The sequence below is a fragment of the Helianthus annuus genome, chromosome 17, assembly GCF_002127325.2.
Source record: "Helianthus annuus cultivar XRQ/B chromosome 17, HanXRQr2.0-SUNRISE, whole genome shotgun sequence".
NCBI lineage: Eukaryota > Viridiplantae > Streptophyta > Magnoliopsida > Asterales > Asteraceae > Helianthus > Helianthus annuus.
This window is the reverse complement of record NC_035449.2, coordinates 38,659,069-38,678,784: the sequence shown is the minus strand read 5'-3', so window position 1 is coordinate 38,678,784 and position 19,716 is coordinate 38,659,069. Positions and strand designations below refer to the sequence as shown.

The window sequence follows — 19,716 nt, the reverse complement described above, 5'->3', positions numbered from 1 at the left end:
AAGTGGTGGCGTCGCCAGGATCGGTCGACAATTGGGTCCAATTGCTTTTGCTACCGCGTTACACCTTGCGGGTGGTCAGACCATCCTCCAGACAAGAGCAGAGATTAGGGAACAGGAAATCTCTGCAGTGTAGTAACATCTTGCATGTACTTGCAGTTTGGAAAGATGGGTCTGGGTTTGATGATTTGATCTCTTCCCTGTTGGATAGTGTGGCGGAGGCGGGGGATCCTAGGGGAGAACGCAGGAGAGAGGAAGACAAAGAAAGGGACCTTAATATTAAGCAATGTCTTCGAAAAGTCAGGGTGGACATTTCACGGCTACGTTTAAGGTCCTATGCTCTAGTGGAGTTGCCCCTCTAGGTGATTCGACCTTGAAAGCTTTTATTGATAAACACCCAGTGGTGCCACCCCCGTCCTTGCCTTCCAACCCTTTGGCCCAATCCACTCTTGTTGTTGATGAGGAACGTGTGCTCAAATGTATCCGATCATTTCCTAAAGGGACGTCATGTGGTAGGGACGGCATGCGGGCCCAATACCTGTTAGATGCTATTAGTGGCGAGGGCTCGATCGGTGAACATTACTGAAGTTGTCAACTTATGGATTGAGTGATCCTGCCCTAAGGTGCTTGCTGAGTTTGTTGCCTCGGCCCCCTCACCCCCTTATTGAAGCCCGATAAAGGAATTCAGCCTATTGCTGTTGGGGGTATTTGGCGAAGGTTGGTTTCCAAGGTGGCGATGAAGAAGGTCGGGAAAGACATGGCCCAGTACTTGGGGGACTTTCAATTTGGGGTGGGGATGCCAAATAGGGCAAAGGCAGTGTGAACAGGTTTCTCAACTCCTTTCATGAATATGTATCCTTGGCCTTACTTACTGTGGACTTCTCCAATAATTTCAATACGGTCGACCGCACAGCCTTCCTACAAGAGGTTCATCAGCGCTGCCCGTCAATCTATCGGTGGGTCCAATTTCTATACGCTCAACCTGCTAGGTTGTACGTTGGTAACGAGTGTATTAGGACTACTACCAGAGTGCAACAAGTAGATCCCTTGGGGCCCCTTCTCTTCCTTACCTTACACCCACTTATTATCCGAGTTCAGGACCGTTGTAACCTCCCGTTTAATGCTTGGTACTTGGATGATGGGACAATTATCGACAACGCGTCTGAGGTTGCTAAGGCCTTAGATATCATCAACGAGGAGGTGTCATCTCTAAGGCTTTATCTCAACATTAAGAAAATAGAGGTTTTTTAGCCGACATGCGACGAGCGGAAATTTCATGACGGGCTTTTCTCGAGAGGGATTGGTAGACCAGGGAGGGGGTTTAAGCTCCTTGGTGGAGCTGTTAGCCGTGATGCTAGCTTTATTGGGATGTTGGCATGGCGACGGGCCTCGGGGGCGGTTGACCTCATGAAACTCTTGCCCTACCTTAGGGATCCCCAATGTGAACAAATTCTGCTAAGGTCCTGCATGGGGGTTACTAAGTTACTTTTTGGGCTTCGGACTTGTCAACCCCATTTGATAGAGGATGCGGTATCTCGGTTCGATGATGGCCTCAGGGAGGCTGTAGAAGACATATTCATGGGTGGCAACCCCTTCTTTGGTGACCTCCAGTGGCGTCTGGCATCTTTGCCAATACGTCTAGGAGGTTTGGGCCTCCTCTCAGCTTGAGATGTTGGGCCTTATGCCATTGTGGTGTCTAGAGCTCAGTCTTGGGAACTATAGGATCATATCCTTCGAAACAGTGGGGTCGTCGGGCTTGACCCGTACTATCAGCAGGCGCTCGAACGCTTAAAATTCTCTCTCACAGACTTGAATATTGGCAGTTTCTCTAATAAGGACACCGCCCCCTCGAAGCAAAAAAAACTTTGGCGAATACTCTATTTAGCAAAATCGCTCAAAGCGTGGGAGGAATTTTTTATTTGTCATCCCGCTAAATGGCGGTGTTTGAGTGCCTGAAGGGTCCCCATGCTCAGGATTTTTTTGACCGTTATCCCGATTGAGGGGTTGGGACGATGCATGTCTGCAGTAGAATACAGAGCCATTCTCAAATATTGGTTGATGATCCTTATGTACCTGCAAGAGGAAACCTGCCCGATATGCCGTAAAGCTTGTATGGATAAATACGGGGAACACAAAGTTCATTGTAAAGAGACCCTTGGATTCAAATATTGGCATTACTGGGTGAAAGATGTTTTGTGGGACATCCTAAGAAGAGCTGAGATCTCTGCTAAAAAAGACGCCCCTGTAAATTTCCTCACGGACCCTATGGAAGGGAGATCTACTCTTCGACCAGCAGATCTGCTCGTCTTTGGCTGGGCTGGGGGGAAAGGTGCTTGTGTGGACCTCACGGGGGTTTCCCTTTTGGTTGGTTTAAAGGAAAACGGGTTTGTGGCTGGACAAGCAGCAAAAAAGGCAGATTCAAAGAAAGTGGATAAGCACGCTAAAGCTTGCGCAAAGAACCAGCATGTCTTTGTCCCTTTTGCCTTTGATATATTTGGCTCCCTAGTGCTAGAAGCTATCTACTTCTTGACCAGGGTCCAACGAGTCATCCACAGCAATTGTTCAATCCCAGGGAGGCAGGGGTTTGCCTTTGAAAAGTTAGGGTTTACAATTTAGAAAAAGGTGGCGACGCAGGTTATTACCCGTGGTAAGTTTTTTGGTGAAAGAAAAGAACAAGATATATTGCAGTGATTTTTTTTAAGTCTATTAAACTAAGGGTGTAAGGGGTGCTCACCTAAGAGGTGAGTCCCCTCTCTTACGCCAAACCAATCTTCGTGTGCCACGTCAACTCCCTTTTAAACTCCCCTAACACCCTAAATTGATGGCGGCACTCCCCTCTTAGGTAACTTGGTTTTTTATTAAAAAAAAAAAAAGGAAAGAAAACTTCTCATTGGTTCCACTCATCCTCTCTCCTCCCTCTCTCCTCCCCCTCTCTTCGGTGAATCCCCACCCATTTCACTCCCCTAAACCACTCACCTAAGGGATGGCGGCGGTGTTCCCCTTAGGTGAATGGGGTCACCGAATGGACTCCCCGCTTACACCCCGTGCACCCTAAGAAAAAAATAAAAATAAAAAAGGTAATTACCCATTCTCTAGGAAAATAGCATGAATCACACATTCAATTTTCAACATTATCTTTACAAACGGAAAACAAAGCACCATACCCTTACGTATTCCTTTATAAGCATTAACAAATCAACACAATTTCTTCCAAAACAAGAAGACATGGCAACTCGAATATTCACCTGTGGCATCTTTATACTATCGATCATCATGATGATGATGATCAACAATTGTCATGGATCTTTATCAAATCATTATGCTAACCAGTGCAATGGCACTATCACAGAATGCCACCCATTAGTGGAGGAAAGTGAAGAGTTTCTAATGGACACCGAAGAACATAGGCGGCTTCTTGTCGAGCAAAATGTTATATCTCTGGGTGCTCTTATGGCGGATAGTAATCCATTTTGTTCCGGTAAGAATAACTGTGCAGGACTTTATGACGCTAAACACAGAGGGTGCGATAAGATATACCTGTGCCACTGACTAGATTGGCTTGGATGCAATCATGGAATACTAGTTGGTCACCTTGAAGTGGTTCTTGTGTTTGTTTTCTATTATAGAAAGTATTTGAACTTCTTGTTTTTCTGTGTTTTCAGTAGTTAATGTTGGTCTGTACTATTTTCATTAGCTTTTCTAGTCATGGGGTTTCAATGTTTAGGCTGTTGTGATTGTCATGTACATGTGTTATAATTGTAAGCTATTATTATCAGTGGAAATAAAATTTATACCTTTTGTTCATTCTCCAACTTGACTTTGGTGAATCAACATGAAGAAATGGAACCATACAACAGAGTTTCATGTACACATCTTTGGTCAACTCACAAAGACTGGAAAGTAGCATCTGGAAAGAAATCTTATCTTCATTGTTACCAACGGATCGTAGAGTTTCATTTTTACCAAAGGATATGCTTAGAGCATTCACATCCTGGGAATCAAAATCTGTGTGTGGGGTTTTTAAAATATAAAGAGTATAAAAAGTGGTTGTGAGTAGAGGAGAGATAAAATGTTACTGTTCATCTGTATATTTAGGTGGACACTGTTCACCCACTATAATTTTTTAATATATATTGAAAGTGGTTGTGAGTGAAGGAGAGATAAAAATGTAATGATAAAGATATAAAAATATTATTTAATTGAAAAGGAGAGAGAACAAGTATTTGTTTTTAGTGGAAATATATTGATATAGGAGTTGTTTTTTTTTAATGGAATGTATGTATATTTTTAGGGAGCTGGATGTGAATACTCATAACCCAACAAAAACAACGCCAAGGGATTATCGATGATAGCTATAGGATGGGAAGTTGCTTTAGATGGTTCTAGGTTAGCTAAAATCTTTATTAACAAAGCTTTAACACCCATGAACTAGTGGTCTAGAGGTAAGGTGTTTGCCCCACAAAAGTGGTGGGAGTTTAAATCCTTGCAAATGTAGTTAAGATAGTATTTAGGTGTGAAAATTTGTTGTTAAAAAAACAAAGTTTTTACACTAAAACAACGAGAGATTCTGATGTAGTGCGTGGTACGATAAATGAAGATCAAACACGTTGATTCTACGAATACCCGTGTAGTTCTTCCCCAACCCCAAAATTCAACCCAAAGGGCCCGGAATTTGAAGTGAAAAATCAGTTTTCTCAAAATTCAAGTCTGAACTTTTCATTATCTTTAGCAACATATAAATAGAGACTGAAATTCGAAAATGGGCCTAAAACACACTTGGGCCAAAAACTAGAAGAAAACAAAAGTCCAAAAAACCCACTAAAAAACATAAAACATAAAATAACTCATGGAAATAAGCGTTTTTTGGCCCGGACGATGACCCAAACCGCCGTAGGCGTTTGCAGCAAGATAGAGCTTGTTCTCACGTTCAAATCGCCTGGTCGCACGTCCCAAACGGACCCCCGTAGCCCAAGTTAGAGCCATTTTAGTGAGGCCCCTTTTGTTACGCGGTCTTGGGCCTCCAAATATAAAATAGCCCGCTCCTCTAAACTTGGGCCTGCATCAGATTCGTATTGATTGGGCTTAATCTAGCCCGACAGTAGAGTTTTTGCAGCATTAATGAAGGACAAAGATGTAACAGTTGTTTCGGCTACACTTAATTTAAGCATGCCTTTGAACAACGTGATAGCGTTAAGATGGCTGAATGATGATCCCTTAATTTGTATGTGGTATCTATAGGATCAAGGTTGCCTTTTTCCGATAAGACTCTATATGATTCATTTGTCTCTCTTCTTGGACGAGTGGATCCGGTTGGAACTTGTCGAGTATGTTGTGTTTGATTGGGATCGGGCACTTCGGCCCAAAGGGGTCTTGTGGATTGATAAGTTCTTTTGTAAGAAGGGTAAAATGAGGGCCTACATACATGTGTTTGAGCAGTTTGGGTATAAGAAGTTGGTATGGAGAATGGTAGCTAAAAAAGATAAGGTTGGTGATGACTGGTGAGTTATTTTTATCTGCACTTCTTAGTAAGCCCATCCCATAAATGAAAGAGGGCCATTTTGGGCCTGACTAGAGATTTTAGAAACTCATTGTTGGATTTCTTTGGTGCATATTTGGGCCTTATGAAGAATTGAAGATAGAAAATTTGTATGATTGTATCTAACAAGAGACCTGTTTTTTTTTTTTTCGTTGGGCTCACGAAACCTCATTGTTGTAATTAAGATGTATTTTAAATATTTGTGTTTCGACGCGTGTGGCTTTGAAGCAAAGCCAAGAAAGCGGTGACAACGATACCCTCTAACCGTAATTGTTGATAATGTTGGTGAAGTTGTTAACAAATAACAATTCCATGATATGAAGCTTTTTATGCCAATTAGGGTAAACAAATTTGTTGAAATTACCACCTCAGTTGTACTCAATTTAAATGTAAGTTGTGGTTAAATGAAATCTAACTTAACATGTTTAAGTTTTCAGGTTTAGTTCAGTTGCAGGTTAACAAGTTTAAGGGTGTTGTTTTGATATAAATTATCAAATAACCTTGAAGGGCTTATCTGGACATGAAGCAAAGATAAAGGGAATTCTTGGTTACATGTTTTTATCCATAATAAAAAGAAAAAAAGAAAAAAAGGTTACATGTTCTTATCCATAATAAAAAGAAAAAAAGAAAAAAAAAATTCATAGCCGGCAATCCATTTTCAGTTTTTCACAATTCCCAGCTTTGTTCTAATTAATTTAGATCTTTTCATGATTTGAATAGTAAGGGGGAAGTCCGCTTGCCCTTCCTACCAACATCCATCAATTCTTATCCGTCACGTCACCCACTCCATCCGCTACCTTAAACTACCCAATTTAATCAACCTTAAACCACCAACTTCTTTTTTCTTTTTTTATTAGAAATAAATTAAGTTGAAGCATTCACATCCTTCCATCTTCGGCTTATATAACCACCCCCCCCCCCCTCCCCCCACACACAAACTTACCCGACTGGCACCACCCATAGGACCGACGGAGATGTACCCGAGCGGGTAGTGGGAGATCGGTAAGTGGCCCGGGTGGCCTAAGAGTGGGTAAACATTCTTTATCTTTGATGATTTCATCTGTATTAAATCGTGATTGTTTCTAAAAACACAATTCTTTAATTTTCTAATAATTTAAACAAATTTTAAAAGTGTGCTTCGATGTGACAATTTGATATAATTTAAAACGTATACATTAATAACTAATGAATTAACCAAGTTTCGAGTCTTAACTCAAACAAAGATATTGGGCTCGTCAATGGTGGTGATAGATGGATGGTAGAGTAGAGGTGCACAAATCAGTTTGGGCTTGCGTCGGTTCGCGGTGAACCAGGTTTGAGGGAGAAACCGCTTCGGTTCCAAACCGGTTTTGGCAGGTTTGGAACAAAAACCTATCGGCTGGTTTCGATTTGGTTTGGTTTCGGTTCGTGAATCAGTTTGTGTGTAAACTAATAAAAGTTCAAATTTTAATAATTTTTAGAGTTTTAGAAACAAGAATATAGAAAATCAATACAGAAAAATAATTTTATTTGTGTATGTATATGTATATGTGATGCGTATCTATATGTATGTATATGTATATGTGTATGTGTATGTGTATGTACGTATATTTATACGTGTATCTGTATGTACATGTTAGTGTATTTATGTGTATGTGTATGTGATGTGTCTGTGTATATTTACCAATGTGTGATGTGTATGTGTATGTATGAGTGTACATGTAATGTGTATGTATTTGTGTATGTGTGTCTATGACATAATTGAAGGTCTTTTATTCCAAATTGGTGACAAAACTGAAGGCCTCTTGTGACGTAATTGAAGGTCTTTTATTCCAAATTAAGATACATTGATCACTATAGTTCATTAAAAATCTTAGATATAAATCCTAACTGAAGCTCTAATTAAAATTTGATTGTTGTTTTTGTGACAATTCTAATTGCTGATTGAAATTAGTTTTTAAGCCTTAATTGAAATCTTTGCTCTATGATATACTTTGCTGATTGATCCGATTTATAATAGCAAATAGATTTTGTAAGAATGAATTTTGTCATTCTAAAAGGCAAAAGAAGCAAAATGAGTGTGTGTGTGTGTGTGTTTTTGGGGAGGTAAAAAGGCCTCGAATTTGTACTTCACTTTAGGCCACTAAAATGGCTGAGACGACACTGGTCTATGTGTATATTTTTGTATGTGATATGTGTATGGGTATTATTTGTGTCTATTAGCGTATGTATATTTATGTGTTAGTGTATATATTTATATGTGTATGTGTATATACATTAGTGTGTGTATGTTATGAGTGTGTATGGGTATTATTTGTGTCTATTAGTGTATATATATTTATGTGTTATGTATATATTTATATGTGTATGTGTATATACATTAGTGTGTGTCTGTGTGTGTATGTTATGAGTGTACATGTAACGTGTATGTATTTGTGTATGTGTCTATGTGTATATATTTGTATGTGATATGTGTGTGTATGTATGTGTATGGCTATTATTTGTGTCTGTTAGTGTATGTATATGTATGTGTGTATGTATATGTGTGTGTATGTATATTTATGTGTTAGTGTATATATTTATATGTGTATGTGTAAATACATTAGTGTGTGTCTGTGTATGTATGTTTGGACCGGTTCAAGTTAGTCTGTATGCTAGGGGAGGGGAGCCGGATTGGAACTGGCAGTTTGAAACGGGTCTGGACAAATTCAGGGTAGTAGTTCGGGTCGAGCTGTTGGTTTCGACTTGGAACCAGTTTTTTGTGCACCGCTATGGGCATGATATATAAATATATAAAAGTTTCAGAAAAATTGATTTGTAAATTAAAATCGTGTAAGAAACAGAGGTGGATGAGATCTATTTTACTTTGTAATTTTTTTGTTGATCTTATTATAACAAATCAAATAAATGCTTTTTAGCAAATAAATAGATTAAAGATGTAAAGACGTCATCATAGGAACACAACGATACATAGTGATTATGGTGGATGTTAACAAATCATATGCCCAATCTTATTACTCGATCAAAAGTTGTCTACACTTTCTCTAGGACCGGAATCATTTAGAACTTCTCACTAAAGCTTGATAATGATCACCAATAACTTCTCTTTAATCAAAGTATATATAATATATACTTCTCCCTTCTTATAAACCGGAAGATATCATCGCTTTACAACGAGTTACATGTGTATATGTGGTTTATGAGATTCTCCTTAGATGTTTTCTTGCAAATTGATCTTGAGATTTGGATTTGATTGTGTACAGTCACTCAAGAAGTATTGTATGTATTTTAGTTTTTTTTTCTTTTTTGTTTTCAAAAGGTTAGTCAAAAGTTTTAAAAGAAGGTTGTTTAAATAGAATCCAAGAGAAAGGGGGAAAACCGTAGGATCACTCACCTTTCAACATCTGTAGTTGGGATGTGTGAATTTCTTTACAAAATTCTAGTGGTTACAAGTCAAAATCCAATTGCTTGCATAATCTCATGCATGGCCCTCCCTGAAAATTCGGGTGACATATACGATTAGAAAAAAACGGGTTTCTAAAACTAACAAGGTTATTTGGTTTTTTTCTTTGGGCAAGTATTTTTAAAAAGTTAATGCATTTAAAATGTTATTGGGTTGTAAAACAATTGTGTTTTAATTTTTATAGGTTTTTGTGGATGGGGGTGTGGCGGTAGGTGGCGGTGGTCCATGGCTCAGGGTGGTGGCTGTGCTGGCGAGTAGTGGTTGATGGTGGTGATGAAGGGTGAGATAGGGAATTGAATGAAAAAACAACGGGGTGAATGAAATGAATGTGAGGGTAACCAACCAAGCATAACTTTTTTATTCCCTCACAACAGTCTATTTGATTCTCCCTCTTATTCTAGCATGACAAACACTACCTAAATAATAAATATGGCTAGAAAAAGGCCCTTTACATTCCAAAAACCATCCATTCCATTATGGAAATTGTGTAATTTACATAGTTAACCTTTTTTTCAAGTAAAGATTTATTTTTAACCCTTTTGTAAGAATAAGTTATATGTTTGGCTCTTATAACAAAATAATTTGTAAAGTCAAGCCAGATTGAATCAACCAAGCTAATTTGATTTTTAATGAAGTTGAACTCGAGTGTAAGATTACAACTTGATTTTAATTTTGAGCCGACCAGAGCTAGCTTGGTATGAAGTTTGAGCTTGAGCTCAAGCTAGCCTTGGCTCCAGGGCCGGCCCAAGGGTCATCATTCTAAAGCCCTAGCTTTAGGCCACCATCTGATTAGGGCCACCAGTTTAAATAAAATTACACATATGCTATTGAGCCTTTTTAGCCCATTTGAACCTGGATTGAGAAGCCGCCTCTATTCTAATCCCCTACGAAGCATCTGATTACTCAATTGGTCGCACATTCACAACAATTGAAAGCAAGTAGGCGTCCTTTAGGTCTGCGCGTCATCTGGCAATGACATTCACAGCAGCCAAAGGCGGTGATTATCAAGCAAATGGTGAATCGAACCGTCTCTGCTTTTAATTGGACTTTAGAAGAAGAAGAAGTTATATTCCTGTGAGTATTCTATTTTTTTTTCAAAATCTTGAGTTCTTTCTGATTTATGCTAATGTAATCGAACACAATTTGTAATATGTGTGCTAATTTTAGTTTGAAATTGAATGTTATGGGTCACTTCTTTTGAAATCGAAGGTCACCGCCCTGTTCTGTTTTTGCTAAGACGTTGTTTTGAAATTGTAAGTATTGTATTTTGTTTATGTTCCTTACTTCCTTAGTTCTTTTAGGTATGCTACAAATTGACCGGACCTTTTACTTGATTATGTTGTAGACTTATTTGTTGTTGATTGTCATTGTCCTAGTGTTTTGTCAATTGCTCTTACCCAGACTTATTCTCAATGTATGATATTTTGATAGCTTGATTTTTAGCCTCACACTTACTATAGTTTAATCCTCAAACTGTTGAACTTTTTATAGCCTCATTAAATCATACTTTGGATTAAACAATTTGTTATACTTTTGTAACATGATCTTTGGAAAGGAGATAGGGGCCTGAAATATTTAGTTCGTTTGAGGCCTTCATATTGGTTGAGCCGGCCCTGCTTGGCTCAGCTCGGCTCGTTTGTAAATTGTGGTCTTTGTATCATCACCCGCATTTCCTGCTAGTGTTTATGTGTGTGTATATATATATTAAATGAAAAACATTAAGTGTAATTTAAAGATAAAATGATGGTTTAGAAGATTCAAAAGGTTCTTTAAAAATCAAAATGTTAAGAATAATGAGTGTGTCACGCTGAAAAAGTAGTTACATAATTTCCATTATTTAGAATAATGAGTGGGACACGGGACTCCACAAATAGAAAGATTTAAAAAATTACATTTAAATAAAATTATAAACCTTTAACCCGTTGTTTAAAGGTTACAAGCTTAAAATAATTAAAATATGAAAACAATTGCAACTAAATACATGAACATATTATAATTGTAGGTTATAGAATCGTGTATTATACGGGTTGAATAAATAAAATATCTTAAAAGTGATAAATATTATACTAAAATTGCTTAAAATCACCTATAAGTAAGAAAATGTCATAGTTTTTTCTTTAAAATTTAGAGAAAAATATAAAAAAGTTAAAATGAATTTACACATATTAAGAAGCAAATATATAACATATAATTATTGCTAATTATCATTAAATACATACGTTAAAACTTACAATTTAGACAACTTAAATTATAAATAATTTAAATGGAACACTAACATGAATAATATGCTAGTACTTCAAAATATTAAACATTAGCTTGAGCATGAATTTTATTAACGGTTTTCACTTTAATATAATGTTTTCTTATCTTTTCGTGTTTTTTTTTTTTGACAGTAATATTAAAGTTTAAACCTTTTTTAAGATTACCACAAAATTTTTATACTCTGAAGTTTCACGACTGTATTTCTTTGGTTTTTTCTTTCGATTGTTACATGGAGTGTCATTACCATAATGAACCAAACCGATATCGATCGAAATTGAATTCTTGTCAAATCAAACAGGGGATTTCAGTAGTTATTACTTCCAATTATATATTTGTTATTGTTAATAACTAAAGCAAATCAAACCCGTCCCGTTAGTTTATTCCACTGATCAAATGTAAACTCGAGATGCTATATAAATATCCTCTACAATAAGAAATAACTTAATTATTATTGATCATAAATTACAATCATAAATAAAATATAAATTAAGGGTTATATAAAATTTAATTTAAATACTCATTTAATTATTTATTTATTTATAACATATTTTAATGAAAAAATGAAAACAAAGACAAAACCCATTTAATCTTTAAAAAATAAAGTTTAAGAAATTAACGCAAAAATAATTCAGGATAATGTATAACAATTATTTATATTTATGTATTACTAGACATATTATATATTGATAATATTAGAGATTAGTCTAATATATTAATATAGTATTAATTTAATATATAAATAAATTAAATGAGAGGGTGTCATATGATTTTAAATGGAATTCTTTATTAGTATTACATAAACCGTTTATTTTTTTTTTCAAAATTAATACAAACCATTTTTTTTTTCAGAATTAATATTATGTCGAAAACCACAAAAACCATATTACATCCTTGTATATATTATATAGGTAAGTCACTTTTATAACCATTTAACCAACTATTTTTCATTCTCTCAAATTAGCAATCCACTACTAACAAGTTTTTATAGTGTTTTTTTATGACACGATGTTATAGTTTCCCTTTTAATATTTTAGATGAAAATCATTTCTAGCGTAAACGATTTGTTTGTAAAGCATGAGTAATTATACATAATCTAAAAGTACGAATTCGGTGGTTTCTGCTTTTCATCAAATCTCCTCAACTTTTGCATATGGCAATTCTAGCCCCTTATTATCTTTTTTTGGCATGCTTTAACCTTCCAGTATTTAATTAATTTATTTTTTCTTTTATAGCACTTGATCGTTAATTTCTGTTTTAATGAACTAATTTTTTGTTGTCTTTAAAATCTTTACAAAATGTCATTTTGACTCTCTCAAGTTTTTAAAGATTTGAGCTTTCGTTTACTTTTTAAAAACTATTTTTTGTGTGCTTATTTTTACGTACGTGTATGTATAAATTCGAGTTCGTCTATGGTTTGACGGTAACTTTTTTTCAAAACAAATCTTTTCAGATATAATACATTTTTATGCTTATTTTGCGTACATTTTGGATGGTCAACATTTCAACCTAAATTTTGTTCGAAAACGAGTCAGTTCAAATATAATACGTTTTCATTCGACGGTATAAATTTGAGTCACTCTACGCTTATGCCCCCCCTGCCCCCAACAACGCGTGACAGGTACAATTTTACTTTGCAAAACACTCTTGATGTCCCCTTGATGTGAATATGTTTTCTTTTTTCATTTTGTGGTTTCTTTTTATACTCTAATTAATCCATTTTGATTATACGTGTCATTTTTTCTTTATACACGTTTTTATGTTTTTTTTTCTTTTTTGGGTACGATTCCTATGTGTGGGTCAGGCCACATATAAATATGTTATGATTGTACGATACAAATTTGATTTACTTTACATTTTGATCCAAATGCAATGCTTATACAAGTTACGTTGAGTTAAATTGGATACGTTGAAACACGGGTTTTCATATAATTAACGCATCACGTAACGTTTTGACCGATTCATTCGATGATTGCAACAAGCCCGCAGCGTATCGCCTGCGAGTCATATTACTAGTTTATTCTTATAGAATATAATAATAAATGTGTTTTAGCTTTATCCCATTTTAATGTGTTTTAGCTTTATCCCATTTTTTCTTTTTGATTGCCGGATGACACAGTGACATGAAACCCAAAAATCGGTCTTCAACGGCCGCCAACGGTTTGATACATCCAATCATCATTGATCACCAACCAACATTGAATTATTGAAGTAAAATATTTACGCATTCTGTACTTATATTCTTATAATTATAGTTATATCTTAATTAACACCGACTACCTAAAATTCTCATCATGTGTTTCAACTAAAGTTGGGTGGAAATGGTCTTTAATACATGCAACCAATATTATATTGTTGTTAAGATATGCAATTAAAAATTAAGTGTTTGATGATCAAACACCTCATCCTTAATTAAACATTATTTAAAAGAAGAAATATTATGTGTAAAAAAGAACTTCGACCTGCTATTTTATAACATATCTTTCGTGGTCTATAGAAAGTTTTGTTTTGTTTTTTTAATCATTTTTAATGGAGTGTGAATGATAAAATGTAAAATACCTATATGTTTGACTTCGTGTGAATTTTAACAAAAAGGAGTTTACACTAGTTTTAATATCATCCATAATTTTTAATTAATTTTAATGTTTAAGTTATATAATTAAACGTGGAATTTTATAATCTTTTAACTTGAAATTAGTTTCTTATTCAGAAAACTAACATTCTTAGGGAGGGACAATAAGAAAACTCTTTTTTATTGGGAAACTACAAAACTCTGTATTAGAGCACTATGTCAAAAAAGAAAGCATTTATTTTAAAAATCGACATTGAAAAGGCGTATGATACAATTAACTGGGAGTTTATAGAAAATGTTCTTGAACATATGGGGTTTACAAGTGGAGGAAGTGGGTAAGGGACATCTTGGCATCTTTTCGGGCATCGGTATTAATAAACGGGTCCCCGACTCTTGAATTCCAATGTTATAGGGGATACGCCAGGGTGACCCGTTATCACCTTTTATTTTTATAATTGCAATGGAGGCACTAACAGGTTTTATGTTAAACGCGTCGATGTTGGGTATGATAAAGGGATTTTCTTTACCAAATAATCGGCCAAAGATAACACACGTGTTGTACGCGGATGATGTGGTTTTTATGGGTGATTGGGAGGGTAATACGATTAGTAATATTGTCAGACTAATGAGGTGCTTCTATTATATTTCGGGGCTGAAAATTAGCTATAAAAATCAAACATTTTTGGGATTGGGGTGGGTGAAGAGTTGATAACCCAAATGGCTTTAACAATAAACTGTAAAATTAGGAGGTTCCTGTGTAAGTATCTCGGGATAAATGTGGGGGTAAATATGAATCAAATAAGACATTGTAAGGGGGTGATCAATAGCTTCAAAAAGCGATTGTCCTTATGGAAATCAAAAACGCTTTTGATTGGGGGAAGAGTAACACTTTTGAAAGCGGCGTTGGATAGTCTCCCTTTGTATTTCTTTTCTTTGTTCAAGGCACCGCAAGGTGTTTTGGACAAGCCTGAGGCACTCCGTCGGAGGTCTTTTTTTTTGGGGGGGGGGGTAATGATGAAAAATAAAAAATGGCGTGGGTTTGTTGGGAAAAGGTAATTGGTCCCACTGAAAAGGGTAGCCTTCGGTTGGGGTCTCTCAAAGACATGAATATCAGCTTAATCTCAAAATGGTGGTGGCGGTTCAAACACGAGAAAGAGAGTTTATGGGGGAAAAACAATAACGACAATTCATGCTCACATGCACTCCGCATCATACTTACCTGTTAAAGAATGAATTGCTAGAACCTGGAACGGGATAGTAAAAGTGGGTAACGAAATTGGTTCATACAATCTAAATATTGGACAATTATTTAAAGGTGTGGTGGGGAATGGGAAAATATAAGGTTTTGGCTGGATTGGTGGGTTGGGGAAGGGCCTCTAAAGGATAGATTTCAGGATCTTTATGGGCTAAAGAGACATAAACGGGCGACAGTGGAAGCTAGATTAACAGAATGGGAATGAAGACAGAGTCCAAATTCAACAACAGAGCTTGATGAACTACAACAATTATCAGATATGTTACCAGTGATTAGTCTGACTTCAGGCCCTGACAAGTGGGTTTGGACACGGGCAAAACACGGACTTTTCTCTGTTTCATCTCTTCGGTCAGACTTAACTAGATACGTTGTGCCTTTTTATCCCTACGATTGGGATAAAGGGGTGCCAAAAAAGGTCAACATTTCAGATGGCGAACACTGGACAGTTTAAAGAGGCGGGGATTGTTACAAGGCTTAGCGACATGTAAACTTTGTGGGGAATAAGAAGAAGATGCGGATCATTTATTCACGGCTTGTTATGTGGCTTCAGTTATATGGTACAAAGTGAGTATGTGGTGCAAAATACAACAAATTTTCTCCTTCAACATGAAGGATTTACTGGAACTCTACAAACAAAGCACAATTGATGTCTGGAAAAGAAGCTTCATAAAAACAATAATTTTGACAACGTGTTGGACCATTTGGAAAGCGAGAAATGAACTCATTTTCAACGAAAAAGGGTGAATTTAGAGGCAATATTTGGAGAGATGCAGGCAACATCCTTCTCATGGATCAAATGCAGGGGAAAAAATCAAACCTGAAGTGGAATAAATGGTTAAAATTTGAAGTTGGTTAGGAAATGACGACTTTTATGTTTTAATTATCTTTAATTTTGGTGAGGATTTTTCAGGTGATTGACTAGTTTCTTAATAACCATTTGAACATGTTATTGATGTAAAATTTGGTGTGGGATAAAAGTATTGTTTACCGTTAAAAAAAGTATATTTAGAAAAAGTTAACGCTTTTTTAAATGGTCATAAGCAACGTCTTTACCCTATTACAATGATGATACTTTTCCTTGTAGAAGGCTCCTTTAAAAGTTATAAACGATCTAGAAACCAAGATAAGGAAATTTCTGTGGAGAGGTAACGAGTCAACAAACAATATGCATTGGGTAGCTTGGGATAGAGTGGCGACGCCTAAAGAATATGGGGGTCTCGGCCTTAGTAAACTCAAAGACATAAATATCGCTCTTTTATCTAAGTGGGGATGGAGAATCAAATCGGACAGGGATAAACTGTGGGCTAAATTTATTATTGCGATACACCATACGAGACTCTGCTGGGACTCGTTTCCGTCCAGGAAATCTATGGGAGGAGTTTGGTGCGAAATAGTGAAAGCTATTTCAAAATCTTTTGTTAAAAACTCTCCCATTAGAAATTTTTCAAACAAAAGGTTGGTAATGGAAAAGGAACGATGTTCTGGATTAACAACTGGGTTGGAGACGGCCCTCTAAAAGACAAATTCCCGGGGCCGTTTATTCTGGAATTGGAGAAACGTTGCACTGTGGCTGATTGTTTAAATGCTGATTCAAGTGGGCCGCATTTTAATTGGAACTGGTCTAGGAATTTGATGGATGGGGCTGAAGTAAATGATCTGGTGGGCTTATGTACCTTGCTGTTGAACACTACTCTCAACAGTAATGAAGATAATTGGGAATGGATTGGAAATGAGAGTAAAGTCTTCAGTGTTGGAGATGTTAAGAAGTTACTAATTACTGACGGTGGTAGTAGTGATCGGTATGTTTTAGAAGGTTGTAAGTGGATCCCAGCTAAAGTGAACATTTTCATATGGAGAGTGGAGATGGGAAGGATTGTGACGATTGATGCGTTAAAACAATGGAACATCGACATTGATGATTCGTTGTGCTCCTTATGCAGAGACATTGAGGAATCGGTAGACCATATTTTCTCTCAATGCTATGTTGCGTCGGTCATTTGGGATCATATAAGCAAGTGGGTTAAAGTCTCGAACTTGTTTTTCTTTTCGTTCAGAGATATATTAGATATTCACAATCATGTAGGTCTAAAGGGTAAGGAAAAGGAAGCGTTGAAAGGTATCATGAGGTCAAGCTGTTGGAGTTTATGGAGAGCTAGGAATGAAGCCCGTTTTAATAACCAGGAGATTAAAATCGGAGAAATCCTTAGCAAAATAAAGGCGATGGGCTTTTTATGGTTTAGAAATAGATTCAAAGGAATAAATGTATCTTGGCATGATTGGTGTAAATTTGTAATTATGTAATGTTGCTTGTTGTTTTGGTGGCCTCGGTTTGAGGCCAGGCAGTTTTTTAATGAAGTTTTGTTGGTGCACTGAATGTCTGTTGACTACGTTTGTATTGAGTCTTAGGTCTAGATAGGCTGTACGGAGTCGAAAAACAGGATTTGAGATGTTAGAGGTGATTTCGCTCATAATGACATATGTGTCATTAGAAGCGAAATTAGTTCATGGGATTTCGCTCATATGTACATAGTTAGTGGGGTTTCGCTCATAGGTACCTTAGGGGTTTGGCTCTTGAGGACACATGGTGATTTCGCTCATGCTGTTTGGAGCGAAATCAGGCTTACTATAAATACCTATCATGTGATCTCATTAGGTAACCACTGGAGCGAAATCAGGTCATGCTATAGGTGTCGAAACTCTGTCAAAATCTACTCAGAAAGCATTAATAGAGAAGGAAATTGAAAGGAAAAGCTGTTGTTACTTTGTCTACACTGATTCCGCCTTTGTACGCAAAGACGAACTGCCTTAACTGACTTTTTCGGGTCATACATCGGTCCAACAAGTGGTATCAGAGCTCAGGACGAGGAGTTCATACTACTACAGCTTAATTCTACCAAATTCTCTTACTTCTACTCACTTCTTATCATACTTTTCTGATTTGAACTGGTTCCTACGGTTGAAATGGACTGAATTTCGAGTATAACGTGTAAAACATACAATTAACAAACCCTAGAAAGAATCAGGTTAAAATTCGGACTAAAAATGGTGAAAATTAGCTAGAAACTTGATTTCGCTCGTACTGTTCATCGAAGAGGTTTCGCTTATAAGTGCTTGATTTCGCTCGAAAGTCATCTGGTCACTTGGAGCGAAATATCTGATTTCGCTCATAAAATCATAAAAGTCTAATTTCGCTCATAGAGAAATTCTGATTTCGCTCTTAGGAACATAAACACCTGATTTCGCTCATATTGCTTCTGTTTGATTTCGCTCATAGGTGATTTCGCTCGAAATCAATGTTTTTCAAAATTTCGAAAATTTTCTAAGTGTTTGCTGATTTTTCAGGTACGTTAAAGATGGATGATATTTTCTTGAACCCGTTTAGCGACATGTACGCATTTGCTGGAAATTCGGGAGACGATACATCTTCAAGCAACAACAATGAGAACCCGCCAAATTCCAAGAAGAAATTATCGGATGCTTTGGAGGTTAAAAGTGCTTTCGGAACTTACAACAAACCACCGAAGTTGATGGCTATCGAGGAGTATAGTCGATGGGCAAAGAAATTCGAAGATTGGTTGATAGCTTTTGCGTTTCTGAGCTGGAAGAGTCTCAAAAATGGATACGATAATGGAGGCAATGAGGGTGAAACTTTATCAACATCTGATGAGATAGAGTCGTTTGTTGCTGAGCAGAAATGTATTGCGCTGCTGTTTCAATCTGTTCGTGAAGATATAATCTCTCTGATCGAATACTCTAGTGCAAAAGATCTCTGGATAAAGTTAGAAAAGAAATGTTTAGGAAGTACTGTAATCGTGAAAAACAAAAAGAAACTTCTTAGGAAAGAATTTGATTTGTTTAGGTGTTTAAAGAATGAATCAGTTTCAAAAATGATCGAGAGGTTTGGGCACCTGAAGCTGGAACTAGCTAGACATGGAATTAAGTATCCTGAAGATGAGCTAGTAGACAAATTGTTCGATTCGTTGCCAGACGAGATGGATTGACAATATTATGCGATGATGCTGAAAAATACTATCAAGGCGCCAGAAGTGTTAACTGTAGATTTGCTGATTGAGAAACTCGAGAGTCATGAGTTGGAATTGAAGAAGACACACAAAGTCAATCACTCATCGTACCAGCAGAACTTGGATTTGTATTATCCAAAGAGCATGATGCCAAAGAACAATTCTCTCAAAACTGCGTTTTCTGCTGAGAATGTCTCCACAACGAACAAAGAAAGTCAAAGCAGTGAATATCACAGTGGTTATCACAGTGGATCTTCATCAAATTCAAACCAGTCTGATACAAAGAACTTGTTTCACTGCAACATCGCTGTAGACATGAAGAATGCTCAGAATTTCAGCGAGGAGTCGGCCAAGCAGCAGATGGTTTTCCTAGCTTCGGTCTTGGAATCTTATGAAAGTCTTGTGGCTGGGAAGATTGGCAACACCAACCTAACAAAAGAGGACTATGATCAAATAGATCCTGAAGAAATGGAACTAATTAATATAAGGTGGTGCATGGCCAATGCTGTTCGCCGAGCACATCGTTTCATGGAAATAACCGGCAGGAAGTCAATTGGTGGATCATCTACCAAGTTGGGGTTTGACAAGTCCAAGGTGACATGCTTCAAGTGTAAGCAGAAAGGTCACTTCAAG

General features: G+C 36.7%; 1 protein-coding gene across 1 annotated transcript; it reads left to right on the top strand.

Annotated features, from left to right (window-relative positions):
• Positions 1 to 16,537: 16,537 nt before the first annotated feature.
• Positions 16,538 to 17,362, top strand: LOC110924044. The gene has a single exon (XM_022168086.1). The coding sequence runs from the start codon at positions 16,538 to 16,540 to the stop codon at positions 17,360 to 17,362; it is 825 nt and encodes a 274-aa protein (XP_022023778.1).
• Positions 17,363 to 19,716: the final 2,354 nt, after the last annotated feature.

Coding starts and splice junctions, on each gene's coding strand:
- LOC110924044 (XM_022168086.1), top strand. CDS start 16,538: ATGTTCTGGATTAACAACTGGGTTGGAGACGGCCCTCTAAAAGACAAA.